Raw genomic sequence first — 18,192 nt, 5'->3', positions numbered from 1 at the left:
TTCAACCCAAATCCATGGGATTCTGTGCTCCTTGGTAAAGGCATTAGACCTTCCAGGTCAGAATGTTACCATGAAGAAACTCTGTGCAGAAGTATTAATAGGTAGCCAAGTATCCTGAAAGAGTTAATGTGCTTCATACACGGATGACATTAGCATACTCTTAAGAAAGGCTCTCACCAAATGCGATCACTTGGATTTTAGAACTCTGGATATGTGGAATATCCAATGGAATAACACGTGAGTGTGTGTGTGGAGGGGGTAGGAATTCAAGTGACATGCCCTTGTGCCAGAGAAATACTCAAAAAGTTAAGTGAGCAAGTTGAAAAGGATTGAGATGTGAGTCTAGAGTGTATTGCATTATTTGATTCCAGAATAGTAATAAGAACTGGGTGCAAGCTACAGTTTTTCCAGACTAGGTTTAATGGGCTTTTGTTGGTTTCAGAAGCCCCAAGTCCTTTTCTGGGTCCAATTTATAGCGCAGGGATGTTTTCTGGACTCGTTGCTACTGCAAGACTGGTCCATGGACAACAGAGACCTCACTGAATCAGATTCTGCATTTAATAAGCTTCCCAGGTGATTAGCAGGCATGCTAACATTGGGAAAGAGTTGAGCTGGACAGTTTTTAATACCATACAAGCAGCTCTGTTAGAAACTTTGTTTTTCTGTTAGAGGCAGGGGGAAAAAATAGCTACTGGGTGTAGAACTAAAAAGAAGCTTTTTATAATTGGAGAGGAGTGAAAGAAAGCTAAATTAAGTTTCAAGGTTGGTGATCCTCTGAGACCTGTCGCCACAAACAGAGTTAAACTGCAGTGGAGAAAGACAGGTTTTATACTTCTGTTTGTTTGTTTGCAGACCTTGGAGTGATATCTGGAAATGCTTTCCTCTAAGAAGGCTCGCGTGATGTTTGTGTTTCGCTGTGGCTCACCTATTCTGCCCATGTTGTATAGGTCCTTGAAAGGAAAGGTTGTAGTTTGCTTTTTGGGTTTTACTTTTTTCTGAACGAAAAGGAAAATAAAAAAGGAAGAGGTTGTTTTAAATGGTTGCCTCATGTAAACATGATTTAAAGCTGTCTACATAAAGTAACAACCCAACTAGCTGGAAAGGGGAAAGCTTAGTCTTTCAACCAGTGGTTTATGTACGCAATGTTAAAAGGGGAATACAGTGGGGTTTTTTTCCCCCAAGCTTGTGTTGAGGAGCTTATCTGGCCTTGTGTAAAAAAAAGGGTCAAAAGTTTTGGGAGACTGGAATGTGCTGTGGGGCACACTGGGAAAGGGGTAGGCCTCAAACCATTCCCTGGAATGTCTGATGGAACCATGGACACTGTTGAACTGGGGCCTTCTCTGAAAAGAGGCAGAAGGGTGATCCGGGTGAGCACTGTGACCCTGTCTAGCTCTCAGACACCATGTGCAGGAACAGAATGCTTTGGTGTCACTAAAAACAAATTCAATCTTAGTGAGTTGAATGAAATTTTAAATATAGAACCCAAGCAGTGTTTTCTACAGCCCCCCGTCCCCATGTTTAATCGCGGAGTCATCATTTCATGCCCACTTCCTTCTGTAGTCAAATATATTCACCCTGAAACACTAGCTTTCTAGAAGAGTCCATGTGGGATATTTCTGTCTGAATTTAGCTCCAAGGTGACTTTCACGTTTTTTTTTTTTTTTGGTAGATGACGTTGTAAGCTGTTTTTCTGTCCCCAGATGAAAGCAGTATTTCCCAACATGTTCAACTATGTTCTTAGCTACCTCTCGAGAGCTAAATTCAGTTTCCCAGTTCTTAGCATTTACACTTTCTCCTTCCTTTAGATGGCCAGTGCTCACAATGCAATTCTCACTCCCAAACCACCACAAGTTCTATCAGAAACAGAGAGGAACATGGATAGTAACATAAATATAATATATAACATGAACTAAAGGTTCTTAGTTTTCACATGGATTTTATGAAAAATATTTAAGAAAATAACCCAGCCCCTATTTAATCTGGTCATCTGTTTTCTAAATATGGATTTTTCTGTTTAAAATTTTGAGTTTTCTTAATAGATGCCAGAAATAGGCAGAAAAATATAGCAAGAGTCCATTTGGGTTGGTGCTTACTGGCTACACTTCACTGGTCCTGTAGGCAAAGCAATTCAAGTCTTCCTACCTCTGATAATTCAGTTCTACCATATTTAAGTACTGTGAACTTACTAGATATAGTCACAATTTTTAGAATTATTTGGGACTAATGTAAGTGTGATGGTTAAAATGAGGTCAGGTGTTCTGATGTGACATTCTGATTACATCGGAGGGCCATGACATTGTGTCGGCAGCAACCTTGGTCCACGGCCCGTTCACTTACCTACAGTCAAACACCCTGGCACCTGTTTCCGTGTGTGCCTCAGAAATGCAATGCAGAACATTTGGCCAAACGTTTTTTTTGGAAACCAAATATCATCTTCCGTTCACCAAATTTCCTACTGAGATGTATGAGGGTGTTTTTCCTTTGAAAAGTTAAAGCGTTAATCAAGGCCAGTTGGAAATATTTCATAATTGAAGTGAAAGTAGGATGGCTCAAGGGAAAATATTAGCATTCAGAAGAGTAGAAAGCAGGACAGGTTGATTCCAGAATGCTTTGCAAGCCTTTTCGACTGTGACCCACAGCAAGAAAGACAATTTATATGACAATGCAATACTTACTCCCTACAATGTTCTTTGATACTTTCTATTCCATTTCACTTTTTTAAAATGCCGACTGACACCTTGAACTCATTTTGAGACACTCCAAGCTGATCTCACCATTCAGTGAATCACGAGTCGTGGCTTGAAAAACACTGGATTCGAGGTTACAATTTTGGGATTGTCGGAACTGAGATGCTGTGGAACTCTGCTCTCTGTTACTTTACAATCAGAACACACTGCTCAGTGATATTTACCTCTTGTTTTTTGAAGGCGGGCTTGTCTTCTTGGGACTTGTCTCTTATAGCTTGTACTTTAGCTCCCTTTTCTTCTTCCTTTTTATTTTCAAGAACGGTAAAGTCACTCGTGCAAAAGAAGCCCTTCCTAGCTTACGAGAGTGAGAGGTGCTCAGATCACTGTGCACGTGCCGCAGGATGGCTTCTTTCTGCTGTCTGAGTGCTCACCTTTCCCCCCTTGGTGCCCGTGGTTCTAAAGAGCAATGTGGGGTATCTTCTTCCCACATTGTCTCGTGTGCCTGCTATTGTGCGCTCTGAAATCTAGCAGGACGTAGCACTGCTTGTGTGTGTTTACAAACCTCGTGTGTGGTTCGGTGCGCTTTGTTCATGATCTTCTCAAAAAGAGCTGTGTTCATGAGCCCCTTGCACAGAAGCAGGAGTGAACGACAACTTCAGTGCAATGTGGACTTAGTGATAGAGTCTGCTCTAGAAAGGTGAGTATGCAAGCATCTCTGTTTTCATTTTCTTTTTTTGGGGGGAGGGAGTGGTGGTGATGATGGTAGTGGTAGGTATAGAGCTTTTAATGCAGTCTTGCAGACAGAAAAAAAATCTTTTGTACCTTACAAACAACCTCCCGCCCCAACTATTTCCACCCTTCCTTGGACTACATACATGTGTGTCAATCGGATGGTAAAAGTAGCAAAATGTATGCTCTTAATTATCAGTTATAAAGCGATACTATCCAAGATGAATGGCTTTCTGCAAGTCTACATTAAACTCAGGTCTACATGATGGCAAAGCAGGGTTTTCACATGTTTAAATATAAGGCTCCAACCAGCTCCTTTCCCCATTTTATTACTAGTTAATTTCTGGGGATTTATTTTTGTCTTAAGATGAAATTGTCAGACCATTATTTTTTATACCAACTTCCCACCCCAACTTTATAATTTTTTTTTTTTTTTTTTTTTGAGACAGAGTCTCGCTTTCTTGCCTAGGCTAGAGTGAGTGCCGTGGCGTCAGCCTAGCTCACAGCAACCTCAAACTCCTGGGCTTTAAGCAATCCTACTGCCTCAGCCTCCCGAGTTGCTGGGACTACAGGCACGAGCCACCATGCCCGGCTAATTTTTATATATATATATATATATATATTAGATGGCCAATTAATTTCTTTCTATTTTTATAGTAGAGACGAGGTCTCGCTCAGGCTGGTTTTGAACTCCTGACCTTGAGCAATCCGCCCGCCTCGGCCTCCCAGAGTGCTAGGATTACAAGCGTGAGCCACCGCGCCCGGCCTATAATTTTTTTATTCAACGTCAAACACATGAGTCCATGAGCCTCTTGCCTCATGTAGACCTATGGATAGAGGAGAGGTGTTAAAAAGGATGAGTTTAGATGCAGGTGAAAAGAATCATAAGTCAACACAGCACCACCACATATATCATCTTTGTGTTAATTCATTTTTTTTGGTGTTCATAACAACCAAGCACAGAGCAATTAGTTTCTCTCTGGCTGTCCCAGTAAATTTGGTTGATTGAATATTTAGCCATCAACTGCTTGCTTCGTGCTTGCATATTGCTATGGCATGAAAAAATGAATAGCTTGCCAAAGGATCAAGCATGTGGGCTGTACGCATGTGGCCTCAGTCCCCAATTTCATGTGCATTACATTTCTCGTAAGTCACAGGCATCACACATTTGGTGCAAAATGTTTACTGTACCTGTTTCTTTAGGACAGGTGTCTGGAGTTTATCTTCTTGCGCTTTCTTTTCATTTACCTGTTTCCCTTCTATCTTTTCCCCTTGTACCTTTGTCTCTTGCATTGTGCGTCTTTTCTCTTCTAGCTGCTTGTTGAGTTTCTGCTCTTCTATCTTAGCCTTCTCCTCCTCTGCCTTTGCCCTCTGCCTCTCCTCTGCTGCCCTTTTCTCTTCCTGCTTTTTCCTTTCTCTCTCCTCTGTTTCCCTCCTTTTTCTCTCCTCTGCCTCCCTCTTTTCTCTCTCCTCTGCCTCCCTCCTTTCTCTCTCCTCTGCCTCCCTCCTTTCTCTTTCTTGGAGAGCTGCTTTTTCTTCTGCTTCAATTCTTGCCTGCTCATCTGCTATCTTTTTCTCTTGCTCGGCTTTGATTCTTTCTCTTTCTTCTGCTTCCAACCTTGCCCTCTCAGCCTCAGCTCTTTCCCTGTCCTCATCTTCCGTCTTTTCGTTATGGGGAATCTCATCTGAACCTTGTTCCCTCTCCTCCTCTAGTTTAGGCTCTTCTGCACTGATTTGCCCATTTTTCAATGACATTACCACTGTTTCCTCTTGGCTTTCTGCTGTATTCTCTTCTACCATCGCCTCTACCTGATTGTCTCCAATGCTCCTTTGCTTTGGCTTCTCATCCTCCTCCTCTTCCTCCTCCTTTTCCTTTTCTTTCTTGTTCTCTTCAGCATCCCTCCAGTCATTCTTCTGGTAGGACTTGGTCACTATTTGTGTTTCCTCTATCTCGTATCTTTCTTGGCGACTTTCATTTTTCTCTTCCTTCTCTGCAGTTTCGTTTTCTGCCGTGTCATTTTGCATTCTTCTGCTGGGGAGCGACAGACTCGCATCTGTTACTGTTGGGTCGAACTCCTTCTGTCGCTCCAGAGCTTCCTGCAGGCGTTTCTGGCGTCTCTCCTCCCGCCGAGCCAGGCGCTCCAGCAAGGCAGCCTCGTCATCCCCTTCCACCTGAGCGTTTGTGGTGCTTGTCTTGGCCTCCTCGTCGGGCACACTGTACAACAGAGAGAGCGACACCAAAGACAGCTTGCTGATTCACAGTCAGCTGCATTCATACAGCCTGTGCTACCCAGGACTCCAGCAGATGCCCACATCCCCCGGGACGTTACCATTTTAGTACATGCCCTCGGTCTTTCTCTGGCCACTGGAGTCTATTCAACATGCCAGAAGTGCTTGGGTATTAATGTAAAAAAACAAAACAAAACAAAACAAAACAAAACTGATGAGCATTAGTGTATAAATGGATACATTAGTGTATACATGTATAAAGGTGCACCCCTCACCTTTTGAGTTGGATAAATCATGTTCCACATGAGACCTTAGAGTTCCCCAGTGGAGTTAAGCTCCAGATACCCACAGTGGTGACCTGCTGGGTAATGCAACCTTTATTTGGTTGCCTTCCCTTCTCGGTCGCACTTCCCCACACCCCTACCAGTGTTTCCTGGGATCACATTACTAATAAACAGCTTGCACTCAAATCTTTGTTTAAGACCAGCTTCTTGGGGAATTCAAACTAAGACAAGGACCAAACTGAAATAATGAGTGAATTCCTCTAGTGTCATATAGTATTCTCACATGTCACCAAGTCTTTTAGAATTCCTGATCTGGATTGGTAAGACACAAGGTACTCTGAGAGAAAGGGAGTGAAAGTTACAGTTGTGGAGATTCTACACTCACCAATGAATGACCTTCATGGAAGAGACATCTAAGTGTCCATTGCAATTCCTGCTCCTCCTTGCATAGTCATGGGGGAGTGACTGCCAGTCAAGGATTGCATTTCCTACCCACTCCTCCTCCGTGCATCCAGGTGGGGCCAATGTGACCAATAATTGCCAATGAAATGTAAACAGAAGTGTCTAAACCAAGGCAATTAAGAGGCAGAGGTGCATTCTCTATCCTCTCTGTCTGCTGGGTGCTAGATCAGAAGACTAGGGGTTGGCAGTATTGCAAAATGAAAGAGGAGAGCTGATTGCTTCCACCTACTGACAGAAATACCTGCACTGGATTGGTATGTGTTACTGCATTAAATACTAAAATTTGGGGGCTGCTCTTTGGTATGGCCAGCATTACTCTAACTAGTGCATACACTATCTACCTTCTTTGTCAAGATCTCCATGAGTAAAGGGTTTCTTGTCCTTCTTTTTCCACAGTGGACAATGGACAGTTAAATTTGATATTTATAAAAAAGGCAAAGAAAATCTCTAAAACCAAAGTCTTCCATGTCCAGCACCTCACTCACTATTGCAGGATGCTGGACAAGTCAGTTGGTCTCTACTGGCAGAAAACAACCAGTCATGTGATACCAGAATTGTAACCAGAGTTGGAAGAATACATCTTGCAATGTTTAGAAACTCCATCAAGTTTCATGGTTCATATCGAACTTGGCCTTTTTGAAGTTCAAGTTCACTTAATTTTGGAAAAACACATTTCATATTTAACAACAAAAAATGGCAGAGTAAAGGCTAGATTTTAAACTTTCTTGGCCTTAGCTTTTGCTGCAGGATACTATCTACATGAATTAGACATATGAGGATCAAATGTCCCTAAAAATACAAAGAGTTTAGAATGTAAGGGCAAAAGTCTATATTTAAGTCATTTGGGTCAACTGAATTCTAATAATTTTAAAAATGTACCAAAATTCAAAGTGCTAGCCATATTAAAGTATTCTTAAGGTAAGAAACCAACAAACTGTATTGAACCTTTCTTTGCCTATTTATATATCATGACAACAATCATTAATAGATATTAAGTGCCAGTTATACCTGTTTAGCCCCAAGAAGACTTATTCCTTTTGCGGCTAATTAATATGTCAGAGATAAATCATGTATTCTCAGACTTGAATATGCTTTTCTAAACATAAAATAAAGAAAAATAAAATAAAAATAAAGAACAAAAATATTTTATCCTAAAAATAAAGAATTTTGGGTCAATCAACACCCATGAAATAACTAATAATAACAAAATGTGAAAACAGAAGAGAAACACAAGCAGAAGCAAGGTTTCAAAAGCAAGAAAACGACAGACCTCTAGTAATTTTTTAAGCCATTATTGGTCACTCTCTTATAACTAGATTCAGGAAAGACCTCAAAATGTCATTTTCCAAACCCATTCCATCCCTTCTCCTTTAGCTTAAAAATAGAAAAGGCAGTGAATGACTATGCTGCTCTCCTATAAGACTGCTAATAGTGAAAATTTATTGAGTGCTTACTGTGTTAAAGGCACTACACATTTTACATACATCATCACCTAAATTAAGTTTAACAACATTTTTAAGAGAAAAGTATAATTTTTATTTCCACTGAAGAGAAGAAACACAGTTAGTTAAAGGCCGAATTGGGATTCAAAGCCAGTTAGTGAACCCCAGAGATCATACTTGCAACCTCTTTGCAATGTTTTCTCCCCACTTAGGAGCTACTTACCAAGGGACAACGTCTCTATCTCTTCACCTAACCAATAAGCTTCCTTGTTCAATTTATCCTGCCTGCCAGCATTTTAAGATTGCTTTCAGAAACCTTCTGATACAGCTTCCAAATTTGAGTTAAAGAGGGTAGGACCCTTTCCCTTTAGAATTTTCTAAATAGACTGAATTAGACAAAACAAACTAAAACCACAGCCACATGTGAGATCGTATAGAGCGGATCCATCATATTTAATCTGTCCATAGTTTTAAATTAAAATTATTTTTTCTCCATCCCCCCAAAATATCCTCATCCTTTCTAGACCTTGAGGTATATAAGTGACATATACTGACCATTAGCATAATGAACCCTGTGACTTTATTTCTGTTGTAAAATCTCTTTTTTGAAGAAGTTGAAACTATTAGGCATTCTTGACTTCCCTGATTTCTACTAGGGCCTGAGTAGGAAAAGATATAGTAATAGATCATTAAGCATGTTTGAATACTCACATTAAATGCAGGAATCTGCATCTTGCTGAATATTATAGTGATCAGAGAATATTGATTTAGGCTGAATATTAGGAAAAAGAAGACATCTGCCATTCATGCCTACTTTTAAAATTCATGGGTTACTGGTAGGCACAAAGGACTCTATTAAACTAATAACTCTTCAGTTCAAAACAGATAGCAATACTCTATAGAATGAATATAAATAGTTCTCCTTATTTAAAGATATAACTCACCATATTTAATACATTTAAAAATACTAGATTATGAAATACAATAAAAAATTTCAACCGAAGTATGTTTAGAAGATGGGAATGGGTTGGGTTGAGGGGTGACATAAATAGTGGTATCCTAATGTCTAAATCAGATTGATTGTCCAATCTGATTAGTTGTCCAAAAAATGACCATAAAATAATTGAACAAGTTAGATGAGCTAAAAAAGGGTTTATTGCGATGAGAATGGAATGCTTTGCCTGACAAATTCTGTCCAACACACAGGCTAAGACACAAGTTAGAAATTCATCATTTGAAAGAGGATGGTACCTGTTCTGGGCATTAACTTCCACCTGGTCGGTCACCTGTCCCAAGGATTCTTCCTCTTGCTTCTGCCGCAGCCTTTCCTGTCGGGCTCGGCGGCGCCGTTCCCGGGCCGCCTCTTCCTCATCATCGTCGTTCCTCTGGTAGGCAATTCTGCAACATTGCAAAGACAATCTACTGAGCATGTCACCTGCCAACTATCTCCACCAGCTTCTTGGTAGGAACAGCCCTGAGCCCTTCTCTGAACTTGACTACTTAAAGAACCACAGAGTTCTAAAAGGATGGTTCCTCAAGTTTTGAGACCCAATCAACTAGTTTTTAGACTTTTAAGTATTTGAAAAGCATTAATCCAATAACTAAAGAGGGTCATTTACAATGATCAAATAACGGCTTAAACTAAAAATATCCACACAAAAGCAGGTTGCCTTTGGAAATTGTGGGTTCGCATATTTAGATTTCCTTACTAAACTAATTATCAGTATGTAAGATTTAGAAGCATAAATCCAAAGTATTGAACCAAAAATAATTGAAATACATATTATTAATAAAATGGATTCAGCAGGTCATGTGAATTATTTGCATAGACATGTCACAAAGATTAGAAAAGAATCAAGTTATGCTACCAAACAGGGTAGCATAAGCCAAAATTAATTGGTGTTAATAAGCCAAAATTGCTAATTACAATTGGGAACAGGGTATTTTTTTTTGTACTTTGCTTTTGTTTTTCTTTTCAGTTCCTTTTCACTGGAGGGACGGGGTGTTACAATTGGTAGGAGGCTTTAGAGTCAGTGTACTTTGAAGGGGCAGCAGCTTGCTCTAAGGCCTCCTCTTTTTGCTCTAAAACATGCTTTAGTATCACATCACCCACACACCGGGCATGTCACAGTAACCCACAGGTAGATATTTAGATAGAAGCCTCAGGGCTGAGGCAGATAGAAGAGACACAGAGAGCATCACCTATGTATACAATATTTAGGTTTTACAGTTTTATCTTAAGCAAATTATACAATCAGTATCACCGTGCTAGATATATGTCCCCTAATACTTATTCTCAAAGAATTAGGGCTGGGAAACTTCAGATGCTCCAACTCGAGAAGAAATGGCCTGCATGGTTGACTTGGCTCCTTTTGAAGGTTTAACATGTCCTGAGGTATAGAATGACAAGAAGGCATGGGTACTGCTGGCCAGTCTGGGGTGAGCTGGCCAGATGGGTCAGGGGGTTAGGGATGGGGATGGGGATAGGATTGGAGACTTAAAGTGTTTTTATTACAATGTTACTTTATTACATATTTACAACTAGAAATTATGATATATAAACCTTTCACATGAATAGTACTTTTTTTTATTGTGGTAAGAATACTTAACATGAGATCTAGCCTCTTAACAAAATTTTAAGTGTATGATATAGTATTGTTAACTAGAGGCATAATGTATAGCAGAGCTCTAGAACATGCTTATAATTCTTACATAACTACAAAGCCAAAATGATTTACAAATCAAACAAAACAGCGGAACCATACTATTTATACCAATAATATGAACCTAACGTGACTGATGATGGTTTGTTTATATTAGATTTATAAACTAGGTACTTTCAGGCTTAGATCCAGTACTTTATTTCATCTGTTTCATCTTCTCACTTTCATAATAAAATGCTATGAATGTTTTTTCACCAAGGTATCTTATAAAAAACAAGATTAGCAATTCTGAAGGTTCGTTGGTTTGTTCTTTGCTATTTGAGAAAATCTGACTTATTTACTAAAATCTGCTAGCGTGCAATGTTCAAATGCACAAAAAGTGTCACTTAGTAAATCTATAAAACTAACTGGTTTAGTTCCACAAATCTGGAGAGAAGGGCAGTGTGATATAGTTGATGATAGATGACTAGATGTCTAAACACCAGACAACCTGGTTTTAAAACTGGTCTCTTAACTAATTTGCAGCCCTTTGATTAACCTGAGTTAAATTTCCTTGTGAGCGACAATCAAATGAAATAATATTATGGCAAAATGTTCTTTACTGCAATGTCTTAGGAAAGTTCAGTTAAGGAGCTGCTTTGGGAGGAAAGATGAGTGTTCAATTTTAGACTTGTTGAGTTTGAGGTGACAACATGACATGATTTGCATGTTCCTTTCTAATTCAATCACATTGAAGTTTGTAGTCAAAAGTCCTTCCCAGTGGTTTGGCTTCACCCTTCAGATTCTTGGCCTAATATTCCTTTGGCTTAATTCTCAGTAGACAGCTTTAACCCTAGCAGGGAGAATGAGTCCTTAATGACTGCTTCCCAGGCTAATCAAACAGAAAGTCTTAATTTGCTTTTCTGTATTTCTGGATCAGCCATGAGGACATGGATATACTTGGGCCTTTCTCTTCCAAGATAAGCAAGAGGCATAAAAGCTCCACATAGGACATTCCTATGCTACAAGCAAAACTCCTCCCTCTCCTTAATAGAATTGAATTTTAAGCCTTTAATTTCCCCCTATACTTGAAAGATGTGAGATGTTACCGTCTTTCTCCTTCTACCTACTCAATATGCATCATGGCTAGATGTTGCTGGTCATTAGCTCTGACATGAACTAGATTTGTCACCGAGGGCATGTCACACTTAACCTTTCTTCATCCTCTATTTCTCATTGGAGAAGGGACCTGAACAACCAGGTCATCTCCATTTTCTCTTCTAACTCTTCTTGCTTGGTACAGATTAAAATTTACAGGTAACCACTCTCCATTGGTAGCTCCTTTTCTAGGATACATGCTTACCAGAACTAGACTTTTAAGGATCTTTTACTACGACTAATAAAGGAACATTAAAATTGTTTACAAAGCTAAATACACACAAAAAAGCCAAAATGGTTTCATGGTATTTTCAACCACAACATGCCCAGTAGCTGGCTCAATAACATATTGGTTGACTTTATACTTTGCATGTGAAATCGTGCCCATGTCAAAGGACTTAACAGGTGTGGACATTCTTCAACTGTGAGACCCTCTTCAGTAGCCTTCAGCATGCAAAGCACACAGTACTTCCGTAGCTTTTAGACACCTCCCCAATGGCAACCTACCCTTCATACCAACACTACAGGTTTATTTTTTTCTTTCAAAATTGAAAAATAAACTTAATTGTTTATTCTTTTGGATTCTAAAGGCAACACATTATTTTTAAAAACCAGACAATACAAAATATATTAATATAAAAGAGAAAGTAAAAACCAGCTCCCTGGGATCATACCACCCAAATATGAATGTGATAATATTCGATATATTCTGATAATATTTGATATATTAATATTTGATATATATCAGATATTTTCCTATGTTTTCATTTTTAATAAAGTAGGATCATGTTATACATATCACTTCATAAGCCATTTCTTTAATTTACCTTGTTTATGACTATTTTTAACATTAGTAAAATATAATTTCAATAGCAATACAATATTCTATGTGTATGTATATACCTATATGTATATATTAATACATAGAATGTATATGTGTACACATAAATAATTCTACAGATGTACTATAATCTCTTTAACAAATTGTCTACTGACAGACATTTAAGGATTTTTCCAACTTCATGTTCTTAAAAACAATGCTGCAAAGGACATCATTATAGATATACTTTTTACCATTTGTTCAATTATTTACTTGGGAAAATTTCTCAGAAGTTAGATTTTTTGAGTTTAAGAGTATGTTCACTTTAAAGGTTTCTGATATGCATTGGCAATTTGCCATCCAGGAAGGTATATAACACCAGCAATGTATGAGTGGTAATTTCACAAATAAAGCAGAATTTGTCCAAAAATACAGGCAAGTGTATCTTTAATATATCCAAATGATAGCACAAGCTCTGCTTCATGCTTCCGTTAAAGACAAAATGTTAGCATTTCTGATTTTCCACACGCCAGACTGAAATGTATTTGAAATATTGCTGACTAGTAAAAAATCATACCTCACCAGCCACTGGGTTGTAATAAAAGCGTAACGATCCTTTTGTTCCTTCTGTGAAAATTCAGCAGACTCTGTATTAACTAGTCTGCCCATCTTCTACAGAACAAAGACAACTGATGTTCCCAGATGAGTCAGAAGCAGTGTGGGATGTGAAGTCCCTCTGAATCATCTGATAATGACTGGACTGTGTTTAATAGTGTTTTAACCAAATGCATTTTACTGCAATTTTTTAAAAATCCACACATGATCTGTAAAGCAACTTTTATGAATATTCATTAACACACATACACACACGCACACACACACACACGCACACACACACCCTAGATTGTCTCTATAAGCTGTTTCTGGTAAGCTGTTTTTCTGTTAGCTGGCCTTCCCACAGAAAGATCGATCATACCCTTCTCTAAGTATTCATGCCAAGAGATGAGCAAAGGCAGTTACCAAGAAACGAAGCAGAATACTCCAGAGTAAACTCTCTTCCAACCAGCATGGGTGGGAAACTCAAGAATTCTGATCGATCAGACATTTTATTTAATAGTGAGTGGCTTCACAGATCATTTGTGGATTTGAAAAAACAATCATAAAAGCCCACAATAATTACAGGATGTTCTTTGACGGTGTCAGTGGTATGTAAAAGTAGAAGAGGACTGGCTTTTCTTCCATGCCTAGAGCCATTGCTTAAAGGCCCTGGTGTTACACGTGATAAGAAAAAACAGATCCATGCAATGGGAAAACTCTCTTGTAATGCTGTGGCTTTTACACCAAAGACAACTTAAGTCTTTACCACCAGAGCTCTGCTGCCTCAGTATATTCAAGTAACAGGATAACCATGTTACATCCTGTGCCTTTTAGATAGAAAATTCAAATGAATAAAACTATTGCAGACACGGCAAATAAGGAAAATCAGTGAGGACTCTGTCTGTACATGTGGGTGAGCCAGGGTCTAAATGTACACCAGATGAGAGAGGGACTGGTGGAAGCTTCCCCAACAGGACACTGGAGCAAGGCACCAGTTGTCCTGCTGCTGTGCAGACCCCTCGCCCCAGCTTCTCCACCAAATATTTCTCAAAATGTGTGGAACACTGGAAAAATTCTTATTATAACCTTACCTAAAGTTCAGATTGTTTTGTTTTGTTTGTAGCCCATGTTCCCCAAAGTTTGAAGAGTGTTGCTCCGACTCCCTTTCATTTTGTCTTTTTTCTGTGTTGCTACGTTCTGATTTGAGTCTATATGACATTATCCTTAAAGTCTGCAAGTAAAATGCTGGCAATAGCATTTTATTAACAAAACCAGATCTCTCATCAGGAAGCCATGTTTAAAAATGAAATAAGGGAAAAAATAATAGCCATTTTTATTGCAGGGGCAGGGGCTGATTTTATTACATGTATTTTAGGAGCATTAAACACCCAGCAAAAATGACAAAGGTGTACAGTTGAGAGTGAGTACAAATTTACTTATTTCATGTTGATACTCACAGTACTACGCTGAGTAATTAACTGGATGGCCAAATAGTTAATCAAGTTTGGATTTGCAATCAGACTATTCTATATTTTTCCATACATGGTATGCATGATATAGTTATCATTTTGCAATTTAAAAAAATTTAGTAGTATGTTTGATGACTTTTCAAAATCAATTCACCAAGGCATACCTTATTCTTGCCATCTACCCAATAGGGATCTCATAGTTTATTAACCATCTTCCTATCCATAGACATTTTGGGCTTTCTTCCATTTTTTTCCCCTGTATTGTGTTTCTTGAGGGTAGATACTAAGAAGTGGAATAGTATGTATTTGTTATAAATTTAAAAGATTCTATCAAATTGTCCTTCACAGTACTTGTTTCAGTTTAAAAGCACATGCTCTGTCATTTCAAATACCCAAGTTGGGTCAACATAAATTAAGATAGTCCACTGCTAACTGACAGGATCAAAGAAAAGATTTAATCTATATCTTTTCTAACATTTTAAGAATGAGGTTCCTTTTAAAAGATCAAGAAAAATTAAGATATGACAATTGCTTATACTTTTGTTATTTATTGATAAAACTGTTTACAAAGTATCCATAACTTTAATAATGCATAAAAAGGAATCTATATCCTATAAACCACTGCATCTATACATTTTTTCATACATGAGACAAGTATTTACCAGACTAAAGAAAATACTTGGTATGGATAAGAATTTGGGAATCTTTTTCAAAAACTTCACTAGAGAACCACTGCTCTATTGAAAGTGATCACAAGAGCATTACCGAACAGATGTGAATTGTCACCTTCCATCTTGTTGTGTACTTCAACATTCCCCATGCTCGGTAAGCACACACACGTGTACAGCCACATACACAGACCCACAGGGTAAGTGAGAACAAGCCTGAGAGAAAATAAAAGGCTCAAAGCACTCTAAGGAGGCCCAGTTAGAAAAGATTTAATTAGAGGACCCCATTCAGATCAAAGTTTCCAAGTCCCTTTATTTTCCTTAATTGTTTCTGTCATATTCCTAAAAAAACAATACCCTACCTAAAATTCCAACAGATCGAATAAATTCATCGACTGAAATAATAAGTCCTATGGACGTTCTCCATCTGTAAATGCATAAAAACTTACAAGCCAGGGGACAGTTGCCTGGGCCCCACGATCAGCTCTGATCTTTCTGTGTCCCCCTGTACCTCCACTTTCATGCAATAAGTCATTCGAGAGAAAGTGGTATTCGTTGAAGGACATTTCGGGCTTGTTATTCAGACCCTCAATCCAGAGCACCATCCTGCCCTAGTTTTGTGCAGCTGTACACTCCTGATGCAGGCCACCCCCCACCCCAGGAAAACACCTGGGGCTCACAGCCCCAAAGTGTGACTTCTTAGTCAATTACTTTTCTTTGATTTCCATCATTATTGGTGCTGCCAATGTCACTGTCTTGGCCTGAGATCCAACTGAAAACCTCACGTGGGTTGAAAAATAAGCTCATCCACTATTTGGAGGCAAAATGACTCACACACACTTTCATTATTCTTTTTCATGTACCCCAAACCCCCAGTGATTTTCTTTCAAAATATGAAATGCAAGCAAATTCTCCAGACATATCCAGCCAGCCCTTTAAATTGCTCAAACACTCTTAGCAAAATCTCTGGCCATGCTGTGATCAGGAGGGAAAATCCTGAGCTACTGAAATAAGTAATACTTGCCCTGCAGATTTACTATATGTTTGAAAGTTAAAAGAAGTTTATAGAAACATTCCAGGCTCTTAAATATGATTTTATTTATATGCGGTGTCTGCGAAATGTTGTGGTTTTATTTAATGTACATCAAGTCCAACTCTGAATTTTTTCCCTTGGAGTCCTTAAAGGAAGGCATTAAAAATTACAATGGAAAAAGAAAAGCAGCCAAGAAAATAAATTTTTCAAGGCATAAAATGGTAGACATTTATTAATAGTCAATAGTCAATTGGTTTGTTAGCAATTAATATAGGATAGAGTGAAAGAAAGCCCCTTGGATTTAGAAAACAAATTTTTGGTGGAAGTGTGCTGCATTATGTCATTGTAGGGTTCATTGCTATGTCAGTGTCGTGCCTTTTTGCTGGAGTGAAGGTACACAAGGGGGTACGTTACTTTGAAAAAAATTACCCAAGAAGAGACGTATGTCCCACTCCATCTATTCCCCCTTCTCCCACCCCACTGTCCCATACTCAGGCACATTTGAGAATCTCTAAAGTTTCCATACCAACCGTACATTTGGGTTCTCAATAATAAAACCTCGTGCGCTTGCAAACCCCAGTGTTCTTATGTATATCCTCACAAGTTATCACCACCAGCCCACTCTTTGCCTTATACAAGGGTGCCATCCCATCATCACATGAGTTTCTATAACTACAGGCCATGCTGCACAGCAGAGTAGAAGGAAAACAGCAGATGGTGAAATAAAAACCTCTTCCCCTCCTGTCTACAAAAATCACAGCAGGCTGGTTCTTAGTGTCATTATACCTGCAACGTCCTGTCCAACAAAAGGTCGGATGTGATGATCATGTATGGTCAGAAGAGGACAACTGGGGACAACTGGGAGTTCTGATTCTGACTCTGCATTATAGGAGGACAGTGCTCAGAATGGTCCTGCTCCATGGGAGGCACAGTCCCCAGCTTAAACGCTCATTTCTGAATTGATGCACATGGCCACAGGAAATGTAACATGATGGATTCTAATTGTTTGGGTTCATTGCTTTAAATTAAAGACTTTTATTATGAATTATATTGTACCTACAAATAACCGGGAGCCTGAATTTTGGGATATCTGAATTATTCTCTTGCTTTTCTTTGTAGTTTTAGCACCATGTTACGGATCCCTAAATAATATATTTGTTTCTAGTTTTGCCTTTTGAAAACTATACATAATGATACTGTATGCATTCTGTGATTGGCTTCTTTCCCACAACATTATGTTTTTGAGATTCATCTATGTTTATATGAAGAGCTGCAGTTTGTAATGATAAATGAAGCATGGGGTTTTCTAAACAATTCTTGGGATTACAGTTTGGATGGGATAAATGTCTAACTTCTCTTCAACTGGTGTTATTTTCTTTTAGGAAGTCCATAAATGATTTGTAGTATTCAGTAGTGATAAAATGAATATAATCTGGATTGACTTTCCTATTGTTATTTTTCTCACATTTATTTTTAAAAGAGAGAATGCATCTGCCCAACCCATTAAATTCAGATTTTGGAGGGATCATTCCATGACTGTTTCCTGAGATAAACTAACATCTATTAATTTTGTCATAAACAGGACAGAATTTGTACCACCCCATCTACCCCACCCCATTAAAATAAGCCTGCTCAGATACAAATATTCACTTTTTAATTTATAATGTTTACAAAGGGTAGGTATAGAAAGAGAGGCTTGAGGGTGGCAAAGATATTTATTAATATTATGAAAAGGAGTTAAGAGAAATGTTTAAGTGGCCAGGAAGATAATTAAAATAAAATAGCCAAACTTCCTTCCTCTCTTTCCACTTTTACTTAAGATTCAACTGGTATGAAGGTGACTGCTTGAGAAAAGCCCACGTTACCACCTGTGTTTTCATAAAGGCTACCTTTCGTCATCCCCAACCAGGAATTCTTTGGCTAATAAGAATATTAAATAATGAATGAGAATATTAAATAAATATGATCCTTA

The 18,192-nt window shown here is 38.5% G+C and overlaps 1 protein-coding gene across 13 annotated transcripts in view; it reads right to left on the bottom strand.

The window, feature by feature from the left end:
• CALD1 (caldesmon 1) overlaps nt 1-18,192 on the bottom strand; it is a 202,942-nt gene that overhangs the window by 26,503 nt on the left and 158,247 nt on the right. For 7 of the 13 annotated variants that reach the window (XM_076006619.1, XM_076006618.1, XM_076006622.1 and 4 more), the window contains 3 exons: nt 9,085-9,231; nt 4,608-5,631; nt 2,912-2,989 (listed from right to left, as the gene is read on the bottom strand). In XM_076006619.1, the coding sequence (XP_075862734.1) occupies nt 2,912-2,989; nt 4,608-5,631; nt 9,085-9,231 (1,249 nt within the window). The remainder of the gene's footprint in view (nt 1-2,911; nt 2,990-4,607; nt 5,632-9,084; nt 9,232-18,192) is intronic. The other 6 variants (XM_076006627.1, XM_076006630.1, XM_076006625.1 and 3 more) reach the window with 1 other exon arrangement.

This window comes from Microcebus murinus, chromosome 9 (genome assembly GCF_040939455.1).
Source record: "Microcebus murinus isolate Inina chromosome 9, M.murinus_Inina_mat1.0, whole genome shotgun sequence".
Classification (NCBI taxonomy): Eukaryota; Metazoa; Chordata; class Mammalia; order Primates; family Cheirogaleidae; genus Microcebus; species Microcebus murinus.
This window is presented reverse-complemented; position numbering and strand designations above follow the sequence as displayed.